This window comes from Dryas octopetala, chromosome 1 (assembly GCF_963921425.1).
Source record: "Dryas octopetala chromosome 1, drDryOcto1.1, whole genome shotgun sequence".
Taxonomy (NCBI): domain Eukaryota; kingdom Viridiplantae; phylum Streptophyta; class Magnoliopsida; order Rosales; family Rosaceae; genus Dryas; species Dryas octopetala.
Genome location: NC_141366.1, coordinates 4,919,953 through 4,936,247, shown reverse-complemented (window position 1 = coordinate 4,936,247; position 16,295 = coordinate 4,919,953). Strand labels below are relative to the sequence as shown.

Below are 16,295 nucleotides of genomic sequence, written 5' to 3'. Positions count from 1 at the left end.
ATTTTTGTTCTTTTGTTTTATTTCCAATTGCCCAAAGGCACTAAACCCCAATCAACCCTAATTGAAACCCCAATTACTCCTAAATTAGTCAATTATCTAATTGAAACCCCAATAAGACTAATTAGTAATTTAGTACCTAATTGAAACCCCAATTAGACTAATTAGTCAATTCAGTAAATTACCCAAAACCCAATTACTCCTAAATTAATCAATTACCCAATTAAAAGTTTGAAACCCCAATTACTCAATTAGACTAATTTAGTCAATTGATCAAATATTACCCCAATACCCACAAATGAAACAACCACTCACGCACTCATCTAGTCAATTTAGTCAATCTCCAATATAACAAAACTCATTCACTCATTCAGACAGTCACTCACTCAATTCCAAACCCTAAGCTCGTGTCGCGCCGCCCTCTTTCGATCTCCAATCTCATCAGCTCTCAGCCTCTCATGGTCTCACCTCTCAGTCTCTGGGTCTCTCACCTCTCAGTCTCGCAGCTCGCCTCTCATCCTTCATCTATCACTCTCAGTCTCGCAGCTCGCCTCTCGCCCTCGCCATCTTCCTCTCTTCCCGTCGCCGTCGCCGTCGCCAACTCGCAGTCACTCTCTCACGTCTCAGTGTCTCAGTCAGTCACTCTCCCCTCTCACTCTCACATCTCAGTGTCTCAAACCCACGATCGTCTCAGTGTGTCGTCATCGTCGTCGCGATCTTCCTCTCGTGATCAGTCCATCGCGATCTTCCTCTCGCCGTCGCCTCTCGACTCGGCTCTTGATCTCGCCTCTCGACCCGACTGTAAGTTCTCTCATCTCTCATCTCTCATATCTCAATATCTCACTCTGTCTAATTTACTAAATTAGGGTTTGATTTTGGGTTATGTTTAGGGTTTGATTTGGGGATTTAGGGTTTGATTTTCTGATTTACTTGAATTTGGGTTTGATAATTTTGATTGACTAATTTACTTGTTGTTTGGGAAAATTGAAACTTGTTGGGTTTACTTGTTGGGAAAATTGGAACTTGCTGGGAAAATTGGAACTTGCATGCTGGGTTTATTGATTTACTGATTTACTTGTTGGGTTTGATAATTTTGATTGTTAATCTGTCTGTTAAATTGTTAGGAGAGATGGAGCCCCAATTTGTTAAGTTGAATTCTATTGTTTAGTTGCTTAGTTGCTTAGTTATTTATTTATAGTGTTTGATGACAATTGGTTGTTGATAGGAGTTATTTGAAGACAATTGGTTTTTGACAGGAGTTATTTGAAGACAATTGGCTGGTGGCAGGGGGTTGATGATTGGCTAGGGTATTTTCATTTGTGTTATTTTTAGTTATGTAACTCAATTTGTATTTAATTGGTTTGTACTTTGTAATTTGTATTAGGTTGGTTTGTAATTTGTATTTGGTTTGTACTTCTTTAGCTTTGGTTGGTTTTTATTTTTTAATTTACTTGCATTTGCACTTGGACAATGGTGTATGGTTAGTAAGTTATTAGGTTATTTTTTAATTTACTTGCACTTGCACTTGATGAGTGATGAAATGGTTTGTCACTTTGAGTCTTTAAGGTTGTGAAATGGTTAGTGGTTGATATCTTGTAGGTTGTGGAATGATACAAAAAATGTAATGGTTGAATGTTGATGACTTGATTTCTTATATGTTAATTGTTAAATGTTGAATTGTTGTGATTTGTTGTGAATTGTGATTTGAACAAATGGTTGATTTGTTGTTAAAAAAAATGTTTTGATTTGTTGTTAAAAAAAAAAATATTGTGATTTGTTATTAAAAACTAAAAAAAATATGTTTTAAAATTATTTTGGCCCAAAAATTTAATTGGGCTAAGGCCCAAATAGTGAGGCCCAGTTCCAAACAGTGAACTGGACTGAACTGGAACTGTTCCAGTTCAATTTGGTCCAGTTCTGAGCCAAGATTTTCAGTTCTCTGGTACCGGACTGGATTGGATTAGCTCCACAGTTCAGTTTACAGTTTGGGGTGAGCACTGGACTGTACTGGACCGTGCCCACCCCTAAATGTACTAAACCATGGTTAATCAATTAATATTAAAAAATATTTATTAAATAAAATAAAATAAAAAACTGCCTCCTTACTTTCTTAGTCCTTCCTCCCCCACCCCGGTGTCGGCAACCCAACCCAACCCACCCACCTCCCTCCTTTCCAGCCACTGGTCGGGAACCCCACTCCCAAGTCCCAACTACATCTCTCTATCTCTCACAGTCTCACTGTCTCTCCGCCGACTCCCTCCCCAGCATCACCACATCTCTCTACCTTCTTTCCCCCTCCCCCTCTCTCTTTCTCTTTCTCTTTCTCTCACACCTCTTTCAATCTCCAAGAAGAAGAAAATAAATTCGAAAGAAAAAAATAGAAAAACAGAAACAATTCTGTCAATGAAAACCATCAAATGTATTGGTCAGCATAGCTCCTTTTTGGATGCAACACCTGCATCAAAAAAATTACCAATTCCTACATTAGATAGAAGATTTGCATGCCCAAGAATAAACCCAGTGAACCAAAATGCCCAGATCTTGACCAAAAAAATAAAAAATAAAACTCATACGTACTTCAAGGATTCAAATTTGGGTGGGGCTTTCAATTTGGGTAAGGGTTTCTGTAATGGGATGAAGAGCATGTGCAATTTTGGTGGGTTTATTTTGTTCTTCTTCTTCTTGGAGATTGAGAGAGAGAGACAGACACAGAGATTTTTATTTTATTTTATTCAATTAATATTTTTTAATATTTTACATATTTTTTTAATATTAATATTAATATTAATTGGTTAACCATGATTCAGTATATTTACTAAACATTACACGTGTCAGATACTTTCATTGCTGTTCACCACTAAAAGGTAGTGGTAAGCAAATTTGCCCTATGGGTCTACTTTAATTCAAAAGTTTGTAGAACCCCTCACTTAAAAAATAGTTAGTAGAACACCACAATGGATCCTTATGGGACTACTGTAATATGAGTTCTTTGATATATGACATGAATTTATTTTTTTATAATTACTGCTTTAGATAATATTTTTAAGATATTATATCAATAATGCTAGTTATCTCATATTTTTTTTGTACGTTAATTTATAATGAGAGATATAGGAGAGATATAGATACGGATTGTATACCCTGTAATAGGAATAATTCTTTTTCACTTTTATCACATTAGCATATACGGTGGCAGAATCAATATAACGTGGTCGAATTGTATAAATAAGACTTTCCTTCTGTTCTCACCCGACAAAGAAAATGGCTGGTTCAAAAAAGTAATATTCATAAAAGGTTTGTAAACAATGACAATCTCAAATTCCAAACACAACCCATCCAAAACCAATGTATATAACGGCCCTCCACATTGAAAGCTAGGAGTAATGGAGGCCACATATTACAATATTCTGATAATCAGTAGCAAATGAAGCGGTGAGATGGCAGATGATGACCAATTAGAATCTCAAAATAATAAAACTGATTAATAAAATATGGAAAAATTCGGGAAATTATATTGAATTAAGCAGACTGGTCTTCGGTAGAAGCAGGAGGAGCTTCTTGTTCGGGTGCGTCTGAAGAGCCAATATTAGAGGTGGCACCTATGGCTTGTGAAGCAGGCATACCATCAGGAGCAGAAGACCCATTAGTTTTAGGTGCTGCGTCATCCTTTACATTTTGAGCATCTTTTACATCCTTCCCATCTTTGGCATCCTTCTTCCCATCCTTGCCATCCTTCTTCCCATCTTTGACATCTTTCTTCCCATCCTTGCCATCCTTAGCAGGAGTAGGAGCAGGTGGTGGTGGAATCATGTGAGGTGGAGTTGTGTGCTTCAGCTTCAATAGTATTTGCCGCATCCTCGACAGATCAGTTGGTTTTCCAGGCTTTGGGCCCTGAATGACAGTGATCGATGGTTTCTTGTCCTGATCCTTCTTCTTGCCTCTCTTCTCAATGTTGGGAACCTCATAAGGAATGAGCTCTGCTATCGCTTTCCAACTTTGCTTGTCCGCGTTTTTATGGAACTTCTCTTGATTAGCCAAGAATACCTGCTCCACATAGAAAAAAAAAAATGCTTAGCATTAAGAACACCCCAACTGGCAGTGAAAGAGAGTAGCTGAAACAAACATTCCACAGTTACCTTCTCCTTTTCTCTGTTTTCAACCTTGTTAGACTCAACATTAAGCTTCCTTTTCTCATAGAAAGCACGTTTGTACTCCTCAGCTTCTTCAATAATCTGGTTTCTTAGTTCTTTCTCCCTCTTCTCCTTCTCTTCCAGAAGAAGGGCATTTTGACTGTGCCAGCCAAGTCAAATTAGGCCAATAATTATCCAGAGAAAATCTAATACCATTAGTAACTACTAATTTGCCAGTGCAGCTCGACCAATGTGTATACAATAACTAGCAAAAGCATGATCAAATAACTAAGATCATCTAACGTTGTCATTTTTTTCCTTCTGGATAAATGCTTGCAGTTGTAATTTTAAGTAAGCAAACAAACAAAACCCTAATGACCAGACTGTTGGAACAAACACCTGCTTAAGGGGGGGCAGCCTTTAATGCAAAACCTTGAGTGTAATGAAATCCTGATAAATTTTGATTAACCGCAACATGATCTGAAACTTATTTATGAAAATCACTCACCATATGCATGTCTAGCCCCCAGATTGCTGAGGATGAACTCCGACTATATAATATCTAATAGAAACCAAAAGGTCTAAAACTCTAAATAACATGTTCTTCTAAGATTATAAGTGTGAGACACATTTTATACCAAAAAAAAAGTGGAGACACATTCCTTCTGACAATCGAATCCAAGAAAATCAAAAGCAATCCTCATTCCAAGATGGCTACAAAGACTCAAAAAGCACTCTGCGGTTTATGTGCAGCTACAGCTGCATGCATGAGATTGAAGAGTCTGCTCTAAACTACACAAACACACAATGAACCACTGATCTTTAAGGAAGTATGAATTAGATTTACTAATCGCAAGAAAGTAGGCCCTTCTCAACTATAATGATTAGCCTACCAAAGCTTACACTGACTATCCTCTTTCCAAAAACTGCAATTAAACAACCAATATTACAGTACCTCTTCTCTTAAATCACAACTAAGAAAAAATTACAGATCTAACCATACCTCATTAACAAACACCTAATTAAACCAATATCCAAAATCAAACACATACAATTTCTATAAAGATGCAAAATTTCGCAGATCTTACAAAATAAGTAGTTAAATAACCGAAATCGAACCGGATCGGAATCTTACCTCCGCCATTCTCGAAGAGCGAAGCCTTCCTCGGGCACCATCTCGCTCAGGTCCGGGAGCACCGGACCGTCCGATGCAAAAACGCCATCCTCGATTCCGTTCTCGCCTAGGCTGCCATAGCCATTTCCATTACCGTTCTCAGCGGGAACCGAACCGAACGGAGATGACTGGGAGTAGTTGGAGCTCGGATCGTCAAATCCGAACACATCCTGCGACGCCGCGGTGGCGGAGTGGTTGACTCCGACTTCTCCGTCGGTCGGAACCGCGCCGGAGTAGTTGGAGTAGGAGCCGTAGTCGTAGTCGTCCTCGACGACGACGTCGTCGTGGTCGAAGTGGCGGTTGGAGGCGTTGAGTTCGTCGCCGTCGATGCCGTACGCCTCGAACGAAGCCATCTCTCTCTCTCTCTCTGTAGAGACGATTCGATGTTTTTGCGTGTGTGTAAAATGTGAGAGCTGAGAGCTGAGAGCCTTGCTTGGAAATTGCAAGCTCTTATTTGGACTCTTTTTCCCTTTTTATATAGTTAACGGAGAAGAAGGGCGACGGAAGTAGAAATACAAATGCAAAGAAATGATTTTACCAAGGATCGGGTATTGTTTGAAAATTAGTCTTGCCTTGTCAATAGCGATTTCCGCTGTATATTTGTCAGATGGATCGGTGTGGATGTGAGACACCAACTAGCAACAAACAGATTTGGCCTTTTACAGTTTTACCCCCTTGGCGGTGCAACTACATTGTCCTAAGACTCCCAACTCCTAACTCCTAACTCCTAAGCAAATGTCAATATTAAATTTTTTTTTTTTTTCAAGATTTGAATGGATATGTAGCATTACAAATTAAGGAAAAAAAAAGCATTATATCAATTTGAGTGTTAATTACTTAATCGGCAATCACTAACTAATTATTTATTTCCATTTTGATAGTGAAGATCTTAAATTCAAATCTTCCTAAATAAAAAAGATTATAGTATTAAAATTTTCGCACTCAATTCTTAGTCGGAATCTATGAGTTTAAGTAATTTTCTAAATTGCTATCTGCTCATCCCTCGTGAGTAATACTTCGGGTTTTCTTGAGTTTGGATAATTAACGATGTCCATTATGATTCAATAAGCAAACTGTGCCATTGATTAAATTTGGATAGGATTACTACAAAATTTGAGAATAATGCTAAATGAGCAGTGCCTAACATATGCTCATCTCAGGTTTGTGCCTGGCACAACCATACCATACCCGTGCCCAATACACCCATTTCACCCATTTCACCCATACCTAATTTTAATGTGAAGGTACAAAGTCCTTCAAATTTTCATTTTTTTTGGATCAGGTTAATCGTTTATGGCCGCGAGAGCAATTTTCAGTCATCACTGTGTGGACCCATTATAAGTCTCACATGCATCTACGGTTGGAATTCACTCAACGCATGGACTTCTAAACACCGCTCTTGTACAGAACTTCCGAATCATGCCTCCGGTCGATCCTACTTCATGGTCTGGTAAGTCCTTGTGCTCAGCGCTCGCCATATCAGATTCTCATCAAAGTAACATCAAACTGCAATACCAGTAGAAAAATTTCCACTCCATCAATTAGAACAAGTGAAAACTGTATTACATTAGCTCAATTTACATCACTAAGTGGCTCCACCTCAGGTAACATATCCTCAAACTGGCATATTCTCATATTACCAATCCTCACAGAGATGGACACTGATAAAAAACTGACAATTTGAAAACGTAACTGTCACTGGTTAGCACCTAACAAGAGATGGACACTGAAAGAAAACCGACTATTCAGAAAAGTAACTGTCAATGGTTAGCACGTGCCGGGACTCTAAGCACAGTCAAAACCTGCCCTCGACGCCATGTTCTGCTTACTTCCGCATGAAAAAACATCAATATGTAACAAACCTGACCCAAATAAGCTCTTTCAAAGGTCTTGGAAGAATGCATCAACCACACAAAAAAGTGGAGTTACACAGCATCGCCTTGTAAAAGCTTGAGGGGAGGCTTATAAGCAATTGGTGGGGGGAAAAACTGTTACAACAATGACAGGAAACCCAATGGAAATCTAGGACTGTAGTCACCTGGCAAACACCTCCCCCCCTGCTTTCAGAAGAATCTGAATTGAAGCTGTATGCTCAATCTCGTCCACAGCTTCTTTGGAATAAATGTTGTAAGAAAGCTCAAAGGCTATGGCCCTTTGGCAGTTCTGATCCTCCACAACCCTTGTCCTTCCCTATAATATGTACTGCATACATGTCCCATCAGTAACTATACCAAAATCAGATGAAAACATTGTAAAACTTCAGGGAACAGGAGGAGCATTTTTTGGATATCTAGTAGAAGAGGGCATCCGCTGCAGAACTTGTGGAAACTCCTGCTTCAGACGCTTATTTGACATCCCTTGCAATGACCTTTTTCTCGTTATCAGAAACACCATATTAGAAAGGGGGAATACACAATACACACACACATATAGTTAAAAAAACATCAGAATAGAAGATATTGACTAGCAACTAACTATGTTTCCACCTCCTGGTGCTCAAGGGCCACTGGTAGAGGAAGTAAGTTAACTAGAACTAAACCATCAATCCCGACAGGCCACAAGCACAGTGCTTGCAAGGTTTTGTGGCTGGTGGACCAAACCATAGTTCAGACTTAATTAGGAAACTTAAGAAAATAACTAAACACTTGCAGCTGATGAATTCACACACCTCGGAGAACCCTGACGTTTCTGAGCATATAGCGTTGATCTTAGACTTCCGAGGGCCTTTTCAGCAGCCTAGGGAAAAACATATCTAGGTGCTCAAATATCATATTTGGAAAAGCAAGAAGAGTACTAGGAATTGAAACGACAATAAGTACCTGCATCTTAGCCTCATCCCATGTTAACCCAATCCCCTTCCCTAAGACCTCTCCATCTATTTCAACCTGAAACATGATACCAAAAGAGAATTAGAAAGAAAGGGAAAAAGGAAATAAAAAAAGATAAACACACCTCAAGGATACTAAAAGATTATCCTTAAAATCATACAACTTCCAATTCCCAAACAAGTGTCAATACCGACACTTCTAAAAAGCACAAGAAATAATTCATACTTTTTCACTGTATAGCCATCTCTTGGAAGTTGAGGGCCCAAAAAACAAATCTCAGAGCTCACAAATTATTTTGCTTCAGCTCTAAAAAATACACTTCAAACCCCCAGTTCTCTCATTTTTCCCTTGCACCAAAACTCAATGACCTGATCAGCATGAATGCTGATGCGTCATTCATACCGAACACAATTAACCACCTTTTAATTTCATTTACTGATCAACCAAGTGAGGAGAGGATGTACTATTTGATCCAGTACAAGAAAAAAGAGGCTTCCCAAGCTCATGTGCTTCTAGATTCATATCAAGGGGGGAAAACTGTACTCTGAAGCAAGTTCTCAAATCATTTTCATTTATGTAGTTTTTTTCAACATTTAACTGACTTTCTCATGAATTCTGAGGACCATAATTATTCTCCAATTCAATACAATAAAATGTAAGAGATCTCAAGCTTTATTAAGAATAATGAAGCATATAATCTGGTCAAATACAAACCTCTACATGCACTTCATCTTTCTCGATTGAATTAGCAGAAGGTGGAGGTCGCAGTTGAAAAACAACACCAAGACCCTCGATCATACACTGAAGTAGTTAATTACAAATCATTAGCATCATTCAGCCACTGCAAGGGGGAGGGAGGGTGGGAAGGACGGAAGGAGGGGGAGAGAGAGAGAGAGAGAGAGAGAGAGAGAGAGAGAGAGAGAGAGAGTAAAAAAACTAAAGCCAACTAATCAAGTTTGAGTCTTACAAGTTCTTTGAGAGCAGAGACTGAACTCATAGACCTTTTAGAGCCTTCCAGCCTAGGGTCTAGAGGCCTAGATGGCTCTGATGAAGTTGAAGATGACAGGGACTCCTCTTTGGGCAATGGTTGAATCCCAAGAAAATTCACATTACCCACAAAACCATTGCTGTTAACATTAGGAAACCTGCTTGTATCCCCATGAATGGATACAGAATCAGGCTTGCCACGGGCAATGTATATATCTGCAAAATCATTGCCCAGGATGGTCATAAACACAAAAGGGGAACTGTGGGCAGAGGTCCTTCATGAATACTACCATCTAAGAAGAGAACAAAGATGAACCCAATATTCCCTAGCAAAATATACAACCCCAGACAGGCACGACATGAACTATGAGAATGGCAGACTTCACTAGCTAGTGGCAATAAATATAACAATGAGAAATCTTACTAGCTAAATTTTTTAGAGAACCCTCAGCAGCCTGGAAATGAGCTTCCCTTCTCGTTCTACCAGTTCCTTCACCAATTTTCTCTCCTGCAAACCAAGCCTAGAAAAAGAAAAATGGGATAAACTAATAAATCTGTGACATTCTCAACAAAGAAATAGGAAACATTATGAAGTCAGGAAGCAGTAAACACAATTTCCGAGAAAAGCTACATAATATCAGCTTGACCTACACAGCATATGAGATTCATTGATTCAGATACTAAGTTACCTACCAGAAAACATATAATTAGCAATACTAATAATACCCTTAACCACAATTAAACCTCTTCCTGCCTTCAATTGTGATGTATTACTATGAAATAAGGAGAACATACATTACTGTAGTTGCTTCAAAAAATTAATAAAATCACCAGAAGTAAAGAAACATGTAGTCTATAAAAGCAAATCATTAACAATGACAACAGCATTCTTTCACGAGTTTCATTTTATAATATCAATTCATATCATTATTTCATTAAAAAAAGGAGAAGAATGTGCTTGTATGTCTTGATTTCGCAGACCAAATTATCGATTTGTGGATGAAAATTCCTATAATACTACAAATTGTCTCACCTCTAATATTTTCTCGTAGCTCTTTGGAAGACAACAAATTGAAGTGTAGATAGATTGTGAATTTGTTACTGAATGGTATCATTTTTCAAACTTTTTAAAGGCATATACACATCCCAAACCCTCCCCAACAAAACTTTAAGTTATGGTTAGATAAGTTCAAAACTTGACATCACCGAAACTAATGTGGTATCACAAGGTAGCAAGTCAGAATTGAAAGTACCTCAACATAAAACTGCAGTTCTGTGCTAGCAACCAAAGCTGGCCTGAACTCCACCTATAAGTTCTCATTTTAAAAAGGAGAGAAAAGAGAATGAATTAAGATGGAAAACAAGGGTTTGATATTTATGCTAAACTAACTTTTCTCTTGCAACACAAACAGTTCCAATTACCTTTGTTCCACACTTCAGTGCAATTTCCTGTAAAACTCCAGGAGGAGTTTCTCCATTGGATACAGCTCGTCCAGATTCAAAGTCAACATCTCTGTTGCTGGAAGATGATCGATTCAAAGTAGCCTCCTCACCTTCAAAAATGCATATCCCCATTATATAACACCACTCTCATGATAAAATCAAAAGCTAAGAAAGACAACAACCACTAAAGTTCCATTTAGATGAAAGTTCAGATTGAAGATATGAAACACAAATGGTTATTAATACTCATTTAATCAACTTCCGAAGAAGAAAGGAATTACCTCCATGGTATAATTTCAACCATATGAAACTCTAGACAAATTATAATAGTATAATATGATGCTAAAAGTAACTTTTAGAAAATGTAAGCATTCAAAACAGCAACAACCATCAATGGATATGTACTTATAAGGAAACAATGTGAATCATCTTAATAGTCAATTGTACATGTCACAAATTACCTGATAATGATTGATAACCAGACAATGCATGGTTGAATTGCAACCGATCATCTCTATGAAATGCCTGCAAAACAATAATCTTTTTAAGAGTGATAATGTTCATAAAGCACAAGCAACATCAACTACTCAGCATAAAAACTGAAGGATTGTAGCCAGATCAACACCATGTACCAATTACCTCTTTTGGCATTCTTTGATTTTCTTGAAGAGTTCTATCAGATGGAATAGAACTCTCAACCTTAGGAAAAAAAGATGAAGGATGAGGTCGATGCTTCTCAATCTGCATGGGTTCTGAATCTAAAGGAAGTTCTTTGGGTACCATCCGGCTCAGTTTCTGTGGGCTCATCTCTTCCTCCACTGGAAACCACCCTGCACGTGATTGCACCCGTGGAGCAGAGACTTGTATTGGAGGTCTTACAGGAAATGGAGGTTCGCTTGGTGGATGCTCTCTTGTATCTTGGCCATGCTGCAAAATCAGTAGCCTCCGCCTTGTATCAGGATCTAATTCTGATTCAGGTACCTCACCCTCCTCTCTAGCAGGAGAACTTTGCAAGCTTATTTCTGCATGGCCAACATGACCCAAAGGTTTGACTAGTGAAGCTACCTGGGGGAATTGTATATTAACAAAAGGCATTACTGATGGTTGAGTTGTTGGCAGTGAACTTGCGCTAGAAGGAGCCACTGTGTACTGAAGAGGACCAAGCCTTGGATCTATGTGAGTGACTGCTGAAGAGACCGTTGGAGCAGCTGAGCTTGCTTCCTGTGAACAGGAAACAAGTTGAAAAGAAAATTATTTACACAAAATTGCACATAAAGATGCAAAATATTCATCCAAAGAGGAGACTTCAAATATCAATGAAACGCTTTCATAAGCCTGCTGTACAAGCCAAAGAGTACATCTCTTTTCTTGATTATACTATATGCCAAATAAAACAATAGATGTATATATGAATCAATGTTGAATCTTCAAATACCTTCAGTCTTCTTTCAACCTCAACATCTGCCATGCCATCAAAAGGAAGTGGGTCTCTGATTCCATTTGGAGCAGAGGTATCATCCTGAACAGCCAAAAACTATTAATGCAATCAACATAAAACAATATTACGAGCATGGTGCAAAGGAAGAGGTTTTCAGGAAGAATGTCAACCATTATCAAAATATATGTGTGCATGTGTTTGTGTATCTTTAATATACACCATGCAGAAAATCATAAAATTGTCCCAACTGACCTCTGAAACTAGATAATTGCTCACATCAGGAGAAGGGATATCTTTAATATCATCTTCATAAAAAATTTCAGGAATCCTTTGTAAAAGACAGTCGTCAAATTCTCTGTTATCACATCCAAAAGTAATGTCATTCCAAGACCATTATTTCACACATAAACAGTGAATGTCTTCATATATGAGGCTTTATTTTCTTACCTAAAATAGCCACCTCTGACATTGCAGGCAACATTTCTTGCAACACACAAGACAGGGACAGCATTATTTGCCTACAGCATTAGGAGTTACAATGAGTTCAAGCTAAAGAAACAATGAAAAATATGCACATGAAAATTATTTGCAATAGAGCAGTTTCAAAGAGTTAATAGCCATATGCAAAGACTTTTACCTCAGCTTGGGGAGCATAGTATGGAGCAAATGCAGGAACAACATGCACCCGAGGTTGATCTTTGTCGTCCCACACTTTCAAGCGATCATCAATTACCAATGCCATCTTAGGATGACAAAAGCTTTCTTGGAAGACATTGAACAATGACTTCCTTGAACCTAATATAATAAATAAAATAAGTTATATAATAATATTATATAGGGCAATTAATGTGCTCTTTCATAAATTGCATGCAAAAATTACAAATTACATGTCACTTACCAGACTTGACACACACAATGCGATCCAATAATTTATTTGAGTTTATCAAATTCGATTCTGGATCAAGAAGCCTCCACATTTCTAAAGCATAATCCCTTTCAGCCATTGTGCAAACATAAACTTCAAAGCGCTTGCGCCCTCTGGCAGTCAAATAACTCCGAAGATCCTCCCATGCAGGTCTCAACCTCACGAGAACACTTGTATCACGAATCTAATACAGAAGTTCTATATTACTTAGACCATCTTTTAATGATGAGTATGTAAACTTAGTATGCAATATAAAAAATAGGTACCATGACAAAACAACAAAAGGTATCAGCACTATCCCAGACAAACAGATCAAGTGGATGTTAGAACGAAAAATGACAAAATGAGGATAAATTAATCACAAGAATAATCAACAATTACACTCCTTTCATGGTTGCTCATAATTCGAGAGATGCAACAAGAGGGAAAAAAAGAAACTAAAAGTGCTGAAGTTAGAATCATATTGGACATGATAATTACGTACCTGCGGATTAATGCGAGTCAGTATAATGTTTCTCTCTTGTAACCGTATAAGCGGCCGAATAATAGGTTGATGGTTGTCAGACAAGGCTGGAACAACCTCAGACTGAATTTTGATCACCCTCCCATTTTCAACAACTTGATCATTTTCAGCATATTGCTTCAATATAAACTTGTCATCTTGATATCGTTTGATCTCTGCCAGCATACCAGAAATGCGTTGTGGGTCCACCTCACTGTTTATTTTCCTCTGTAGCGCTTCAATTCGATCCTCAAATGACCGCATTGTATTTGCAACAATGAGTGTTTCATCGAGATCAAACACAATGCCAAGACATCTAAGGTTCAGCATGCCAAGGCATGAATTGTAGAGTCCTGATGCAACATTGAATCCCCAGAAACATGGATACCGCTTATCACTATTCCTGGAATACATGGCAACCAAATGGAGCTCCTCCCCTCCTAGCTGCATTACTGCAGTCTGTAGATAAGCAATATGGGAATCATTGTCAAGGATTACAAAAACTACCATCCACAACAATGAGACTTCAGAAAGAAAGAATAAATTTACTGAAGTGCACAGAAACATGACATATATCATAGAAGAAGAGCTTACTTGATATTATAAAACACCAAGATAATTACAAACCAATTAACACATATCCTTTACACGATCAAAAATCAATTACATACTTCCATTTAATAGAGGACTCTAAACTGCATTCCAACATAAAGCAATACTGAAAAACTGTCATGCAGAATTAGACTTCTTCCTCAAACACTCTAAGATCCTTTTGCAGCAATACAACCTATCCATTTTCGTAAATGAAATATTTATACAATCAACATCACAACCCTCTCCCAACAGACAACTTCCACCAAAACACATGAATAGTAAGATTAATAAACTGTCACAAATAATCATATGGTATATCCTTAGCATCAAAGAGTTCCGCCATTGTACACAATTTAGTAAGTTGAATAATAAAGTTCAGCTTACAGTTCTATGAAATAAGTCCACAACTTCAGTTCAAAACAGTTCCCACAATATGCAGAATTAGTTCAAGTTCAAACAGCTCACATAATATGGGGCAAAATTTACTGGGTTTACTGAAAGTTTAAAAATTTACAGTAGATTTCAACATGGGTCCCCTGTAAAATAGTCCAGAGTCCTCTGTAATAGCATTATCAAGGAAGAGGATTAGGTTTGAATCTGGGTTTGCCGTATTTTTAATTTTTTTTTCCTTATTTTAAATTCTGGATTGCTTATTTTCTTTTGGGTGGGAGTTTAATTCAATGTTGTGCTATACCTTGTTCTCCATGATACACGAGGAATGCAAAAGAAAGAGCGGCGTGTCCTGATTCTGCGAGGTCTTTGACTCCATTTTGAAGCAAACGCCAGAAGCGCTTATGGTATGAAGCACTGCAACAGGTGGACATCTCTCACTTGATTGCGAAAAATGGCTTATTCTGAATTCCTTCAACTCATCCACAACATTCTTGTTCTTGTAGTTCTCGTTCTCTCCTGGGTATATCTCTACCTCCCCAAGTAACTCTTCACCTTTATAAACCGACTTATACATTCTCCAAAATATAAATAAATAAATAACCCAGAAAATTTATTCCCTCCTCTGCTTTCTCATCAAAGTTCCATTCTCAATAAAAACGTCGATTTCTTTGATTTTCTTTCAAAATCATCATCGTCGTCAAAAACAGCCTTTATATAATCCGATTTTTGCTTTTAAATCACTGAGCTTCAAAGACCGAAATAAAAATAAAAAAACAAAAATTAGGGTTATTTTCAAGTAGAAGATCTTAGATCCGTGAGTGATGATCCAATCTTTACAAGTCGGTGTTTTTATCTGATTTGTGGTGCTAAGCTAGGATTTTTTTGGTGATAGCGATGATGATGATGATGAAGAACAAGAAGTCGTCAAGAAGAGAAACCCTAGATCCAGATAGCGAAAGGTCAAAATAGCACTGCAAATTCATAAGTCAGATAATTCTAATTTATAAAACTTTAATATAAAATAAGCGAGACCGGACGCCTGGGGCAATTTCCTAATTACGTATTCTTTTATGCTATTATTACCAATTTCAAAAATATCTGATGTAATGGTTAATTTACTAGATTTTCTAGTTTAATTAAGTTTGCTCGTGGCATTCATCACACAATGTGTCAGGGTTACGTGACGTGTTAAGGAGCAGGGGCTTAGGTGAATAGGGAGTTAATAAAGCTTGGGAAATTCGTGAATTTAGAAAGTTATGAGTGGTGGGTTTAGTGATACGTGGCGGATGGTGATTAGTTTGCAGTACATAGGGCTGTGGTTTTAGATTCTCAATCTTTGACTGCTCGCGCGTGGAGATTACTTTGCCTCGTGTGGGTTGTGCCTGCCAAGTGTCAACTTATCATTTTCTATATACGGTATGTACATTGTACCAAGTTACCAACTCAAACATTTGGGAGAGTTACAAAATTGGTAAAAGCTATTTTTAATGAAATCTCTTTAAACAGATTAACTAATAAATTGTGTATTCAATATTTCAATGTGTAAATTCATTACAATTCAAGCAATTTAGACTTTTTTGAGTTGGACCATCTTAAACGAAAAGGAGAATATTTTGTTATATAAAGAACATTTTTCTTTTCTTGTTTGAGGACTATATAAAGGACATTTGAAAATATTAAATAATATTTATTTCGCTTCGTTGGATGAGATTCTAAATTCAAATTTTCTACTTGTATTTGAAAATTAAAAAACTTGAATTAATTAGCATTTAAAAAATAAAGTAAGCAAATTATTCCTTAATTTTATTGTTTATTTGAAATATGGAATATCATGAAAAAATATTTACTATGTGTTCAGTGTTCCTTAACTTGTAGAATTGGCAT

At 37.5% G+C, this 16,295-nt stretch overlaps 2 protein-coding genes across 5 annotated transcripts; both read right to left on the bottom strand.

The window, feature by feature from the left end:
• Nucleotides 1-3,263: 3,263 nt before the first annotated feature.
• LOC147296786 (clathrin light chain 1-like) lies at nucleotides 3,264-5,840 on the bottom strand. Its single transcript, XM_086235047.1, has 3 exons — nucleotides 5,263-5,840; nucleotides 4,134-4,287; nucleotides 3,264-4,041 (listed from the first exon to the last, which is right to left on the bottom strand). The coding sequence occupies exons 1-3, from the start codon at nucleotides 5,652-5,654 to the stop codon at nucleotides 3,517-3,519; spliced, it is 1,071 nt and encodes a 356-aa protein (XP_086091173.1). The 5' UTR covers nucleotides 5,655-5,840; the 3' UTR covers nucleotides 3,264-3,516.
• Nucleotides 5,841-6,005: 165 nt separating this feature from the next.
• On the bottom strand, nucleotides 6,006-15,375 carry CPL1 (C-terminal domain phosphatase-like 1). Of its 4 annotated transcripts, XR_015121032.1 has the most exons (18): nucleotides 14,713-15,375; nucleotides 13,407-13,883; nucleotides 12,896-13,106; nucleotides 12,635-12,792; nucleotides 12,445-12,515; nucleotides 12,250-12,352; nucleotides 11,995-12,078; nucleotides 11,199-11,780; nucleotides 11,021-11,084; nucleotides 10,539-10,669; nucleotides 10,370-10,423; nucleotides 9,541-9,637; nucleotides 9,097-9,332; nucleotides 8,844-8,930; nucleotides 8,121-8,186; nucleotides 7,970-8,037; nucleotides 7,340-7,669; nucleotides 6,006-6,807 (listed from the first exon to the last, which is right to left on the bottom strand). XR_015121032.1 is itself a non-coding variant. In XM_086235027.1 (17 exons), the coding sequence occupies exons 1-17, from the start codon at nucleotides 14,983-14,985 to the stop codon at nucleotides 7,561-7,563; spliced, it is 2,871 nt and encodes a 956-aa protein (XP_086091153.1). In that variant the 5' UTR covers nucleotides 14,986-15,375; the 3' UTR covers nucleotides 6,819-7,560. The 4 variants fall into 4 exon arrangements, 2 of the variants coding, with proteins under 2 accessions (XP_086091153.1, XP_086091144.1); XM_086235027.1 differs by lacking the exon at nucleotides 6,006-6,807 and having other exon boundaries at nucleotides 6,819-7,669; XM_086235018.1 differs by lacking the exons at nucleotides 6,006-6,807; nucleotides 7,340-7,669 and adding an exon at nucleotides 7,676-7,887.
• Nucleotides 15,376-16,295: the final 920 nt, after the last annotated feature.

Bases quoted from the DNA above. Each gene is read 5' to 3' on its own strand.
- LOC147296786 (XM_086235047.1), bottom strand. From the start codon at position 5,654: ATGGCTTCGTTCGAGGCGTACGGCATCGACGGCGACGAACTCAACGCC. The intron at 4,288-5,262 runs GTAAGATTCCGA...TGGCTGGCACAG, and splicing joins GCTCTTCGAGAATGGCGGAG to TCAAAATGCCCTTCTTCTGG. The intron at 4,042-4,133 runs GTAACTGTGGAA...TATGTGGAGCAG, and splicing joins AAAACAGAGAAAAGGAGAAG to GTATTCTTGGCTAATCAAGA.
- CPL1 (XM_086235018.1), bottom strand. From the start codon at position 14,985: ATGTATAAGTCGGTTTATAAAGGTGAAGAGTTACTTGGGGAGGTAGAG. The intron at 8,187-8,843 runs GTTTGTATTTGA...ATCATGTTTCAG, and splicing joins AAGATGAAGTGCATGTAGAG to GTTGAAATAGATGGAGAGGT. The intron at 8,038-8,120 runs GTACTTATTGTC...GTTTTTCCCTAG, and splicing joins GGGATGAGGCTAAGATGCAG to GCTGCTGAAAAGGCCCTCGG.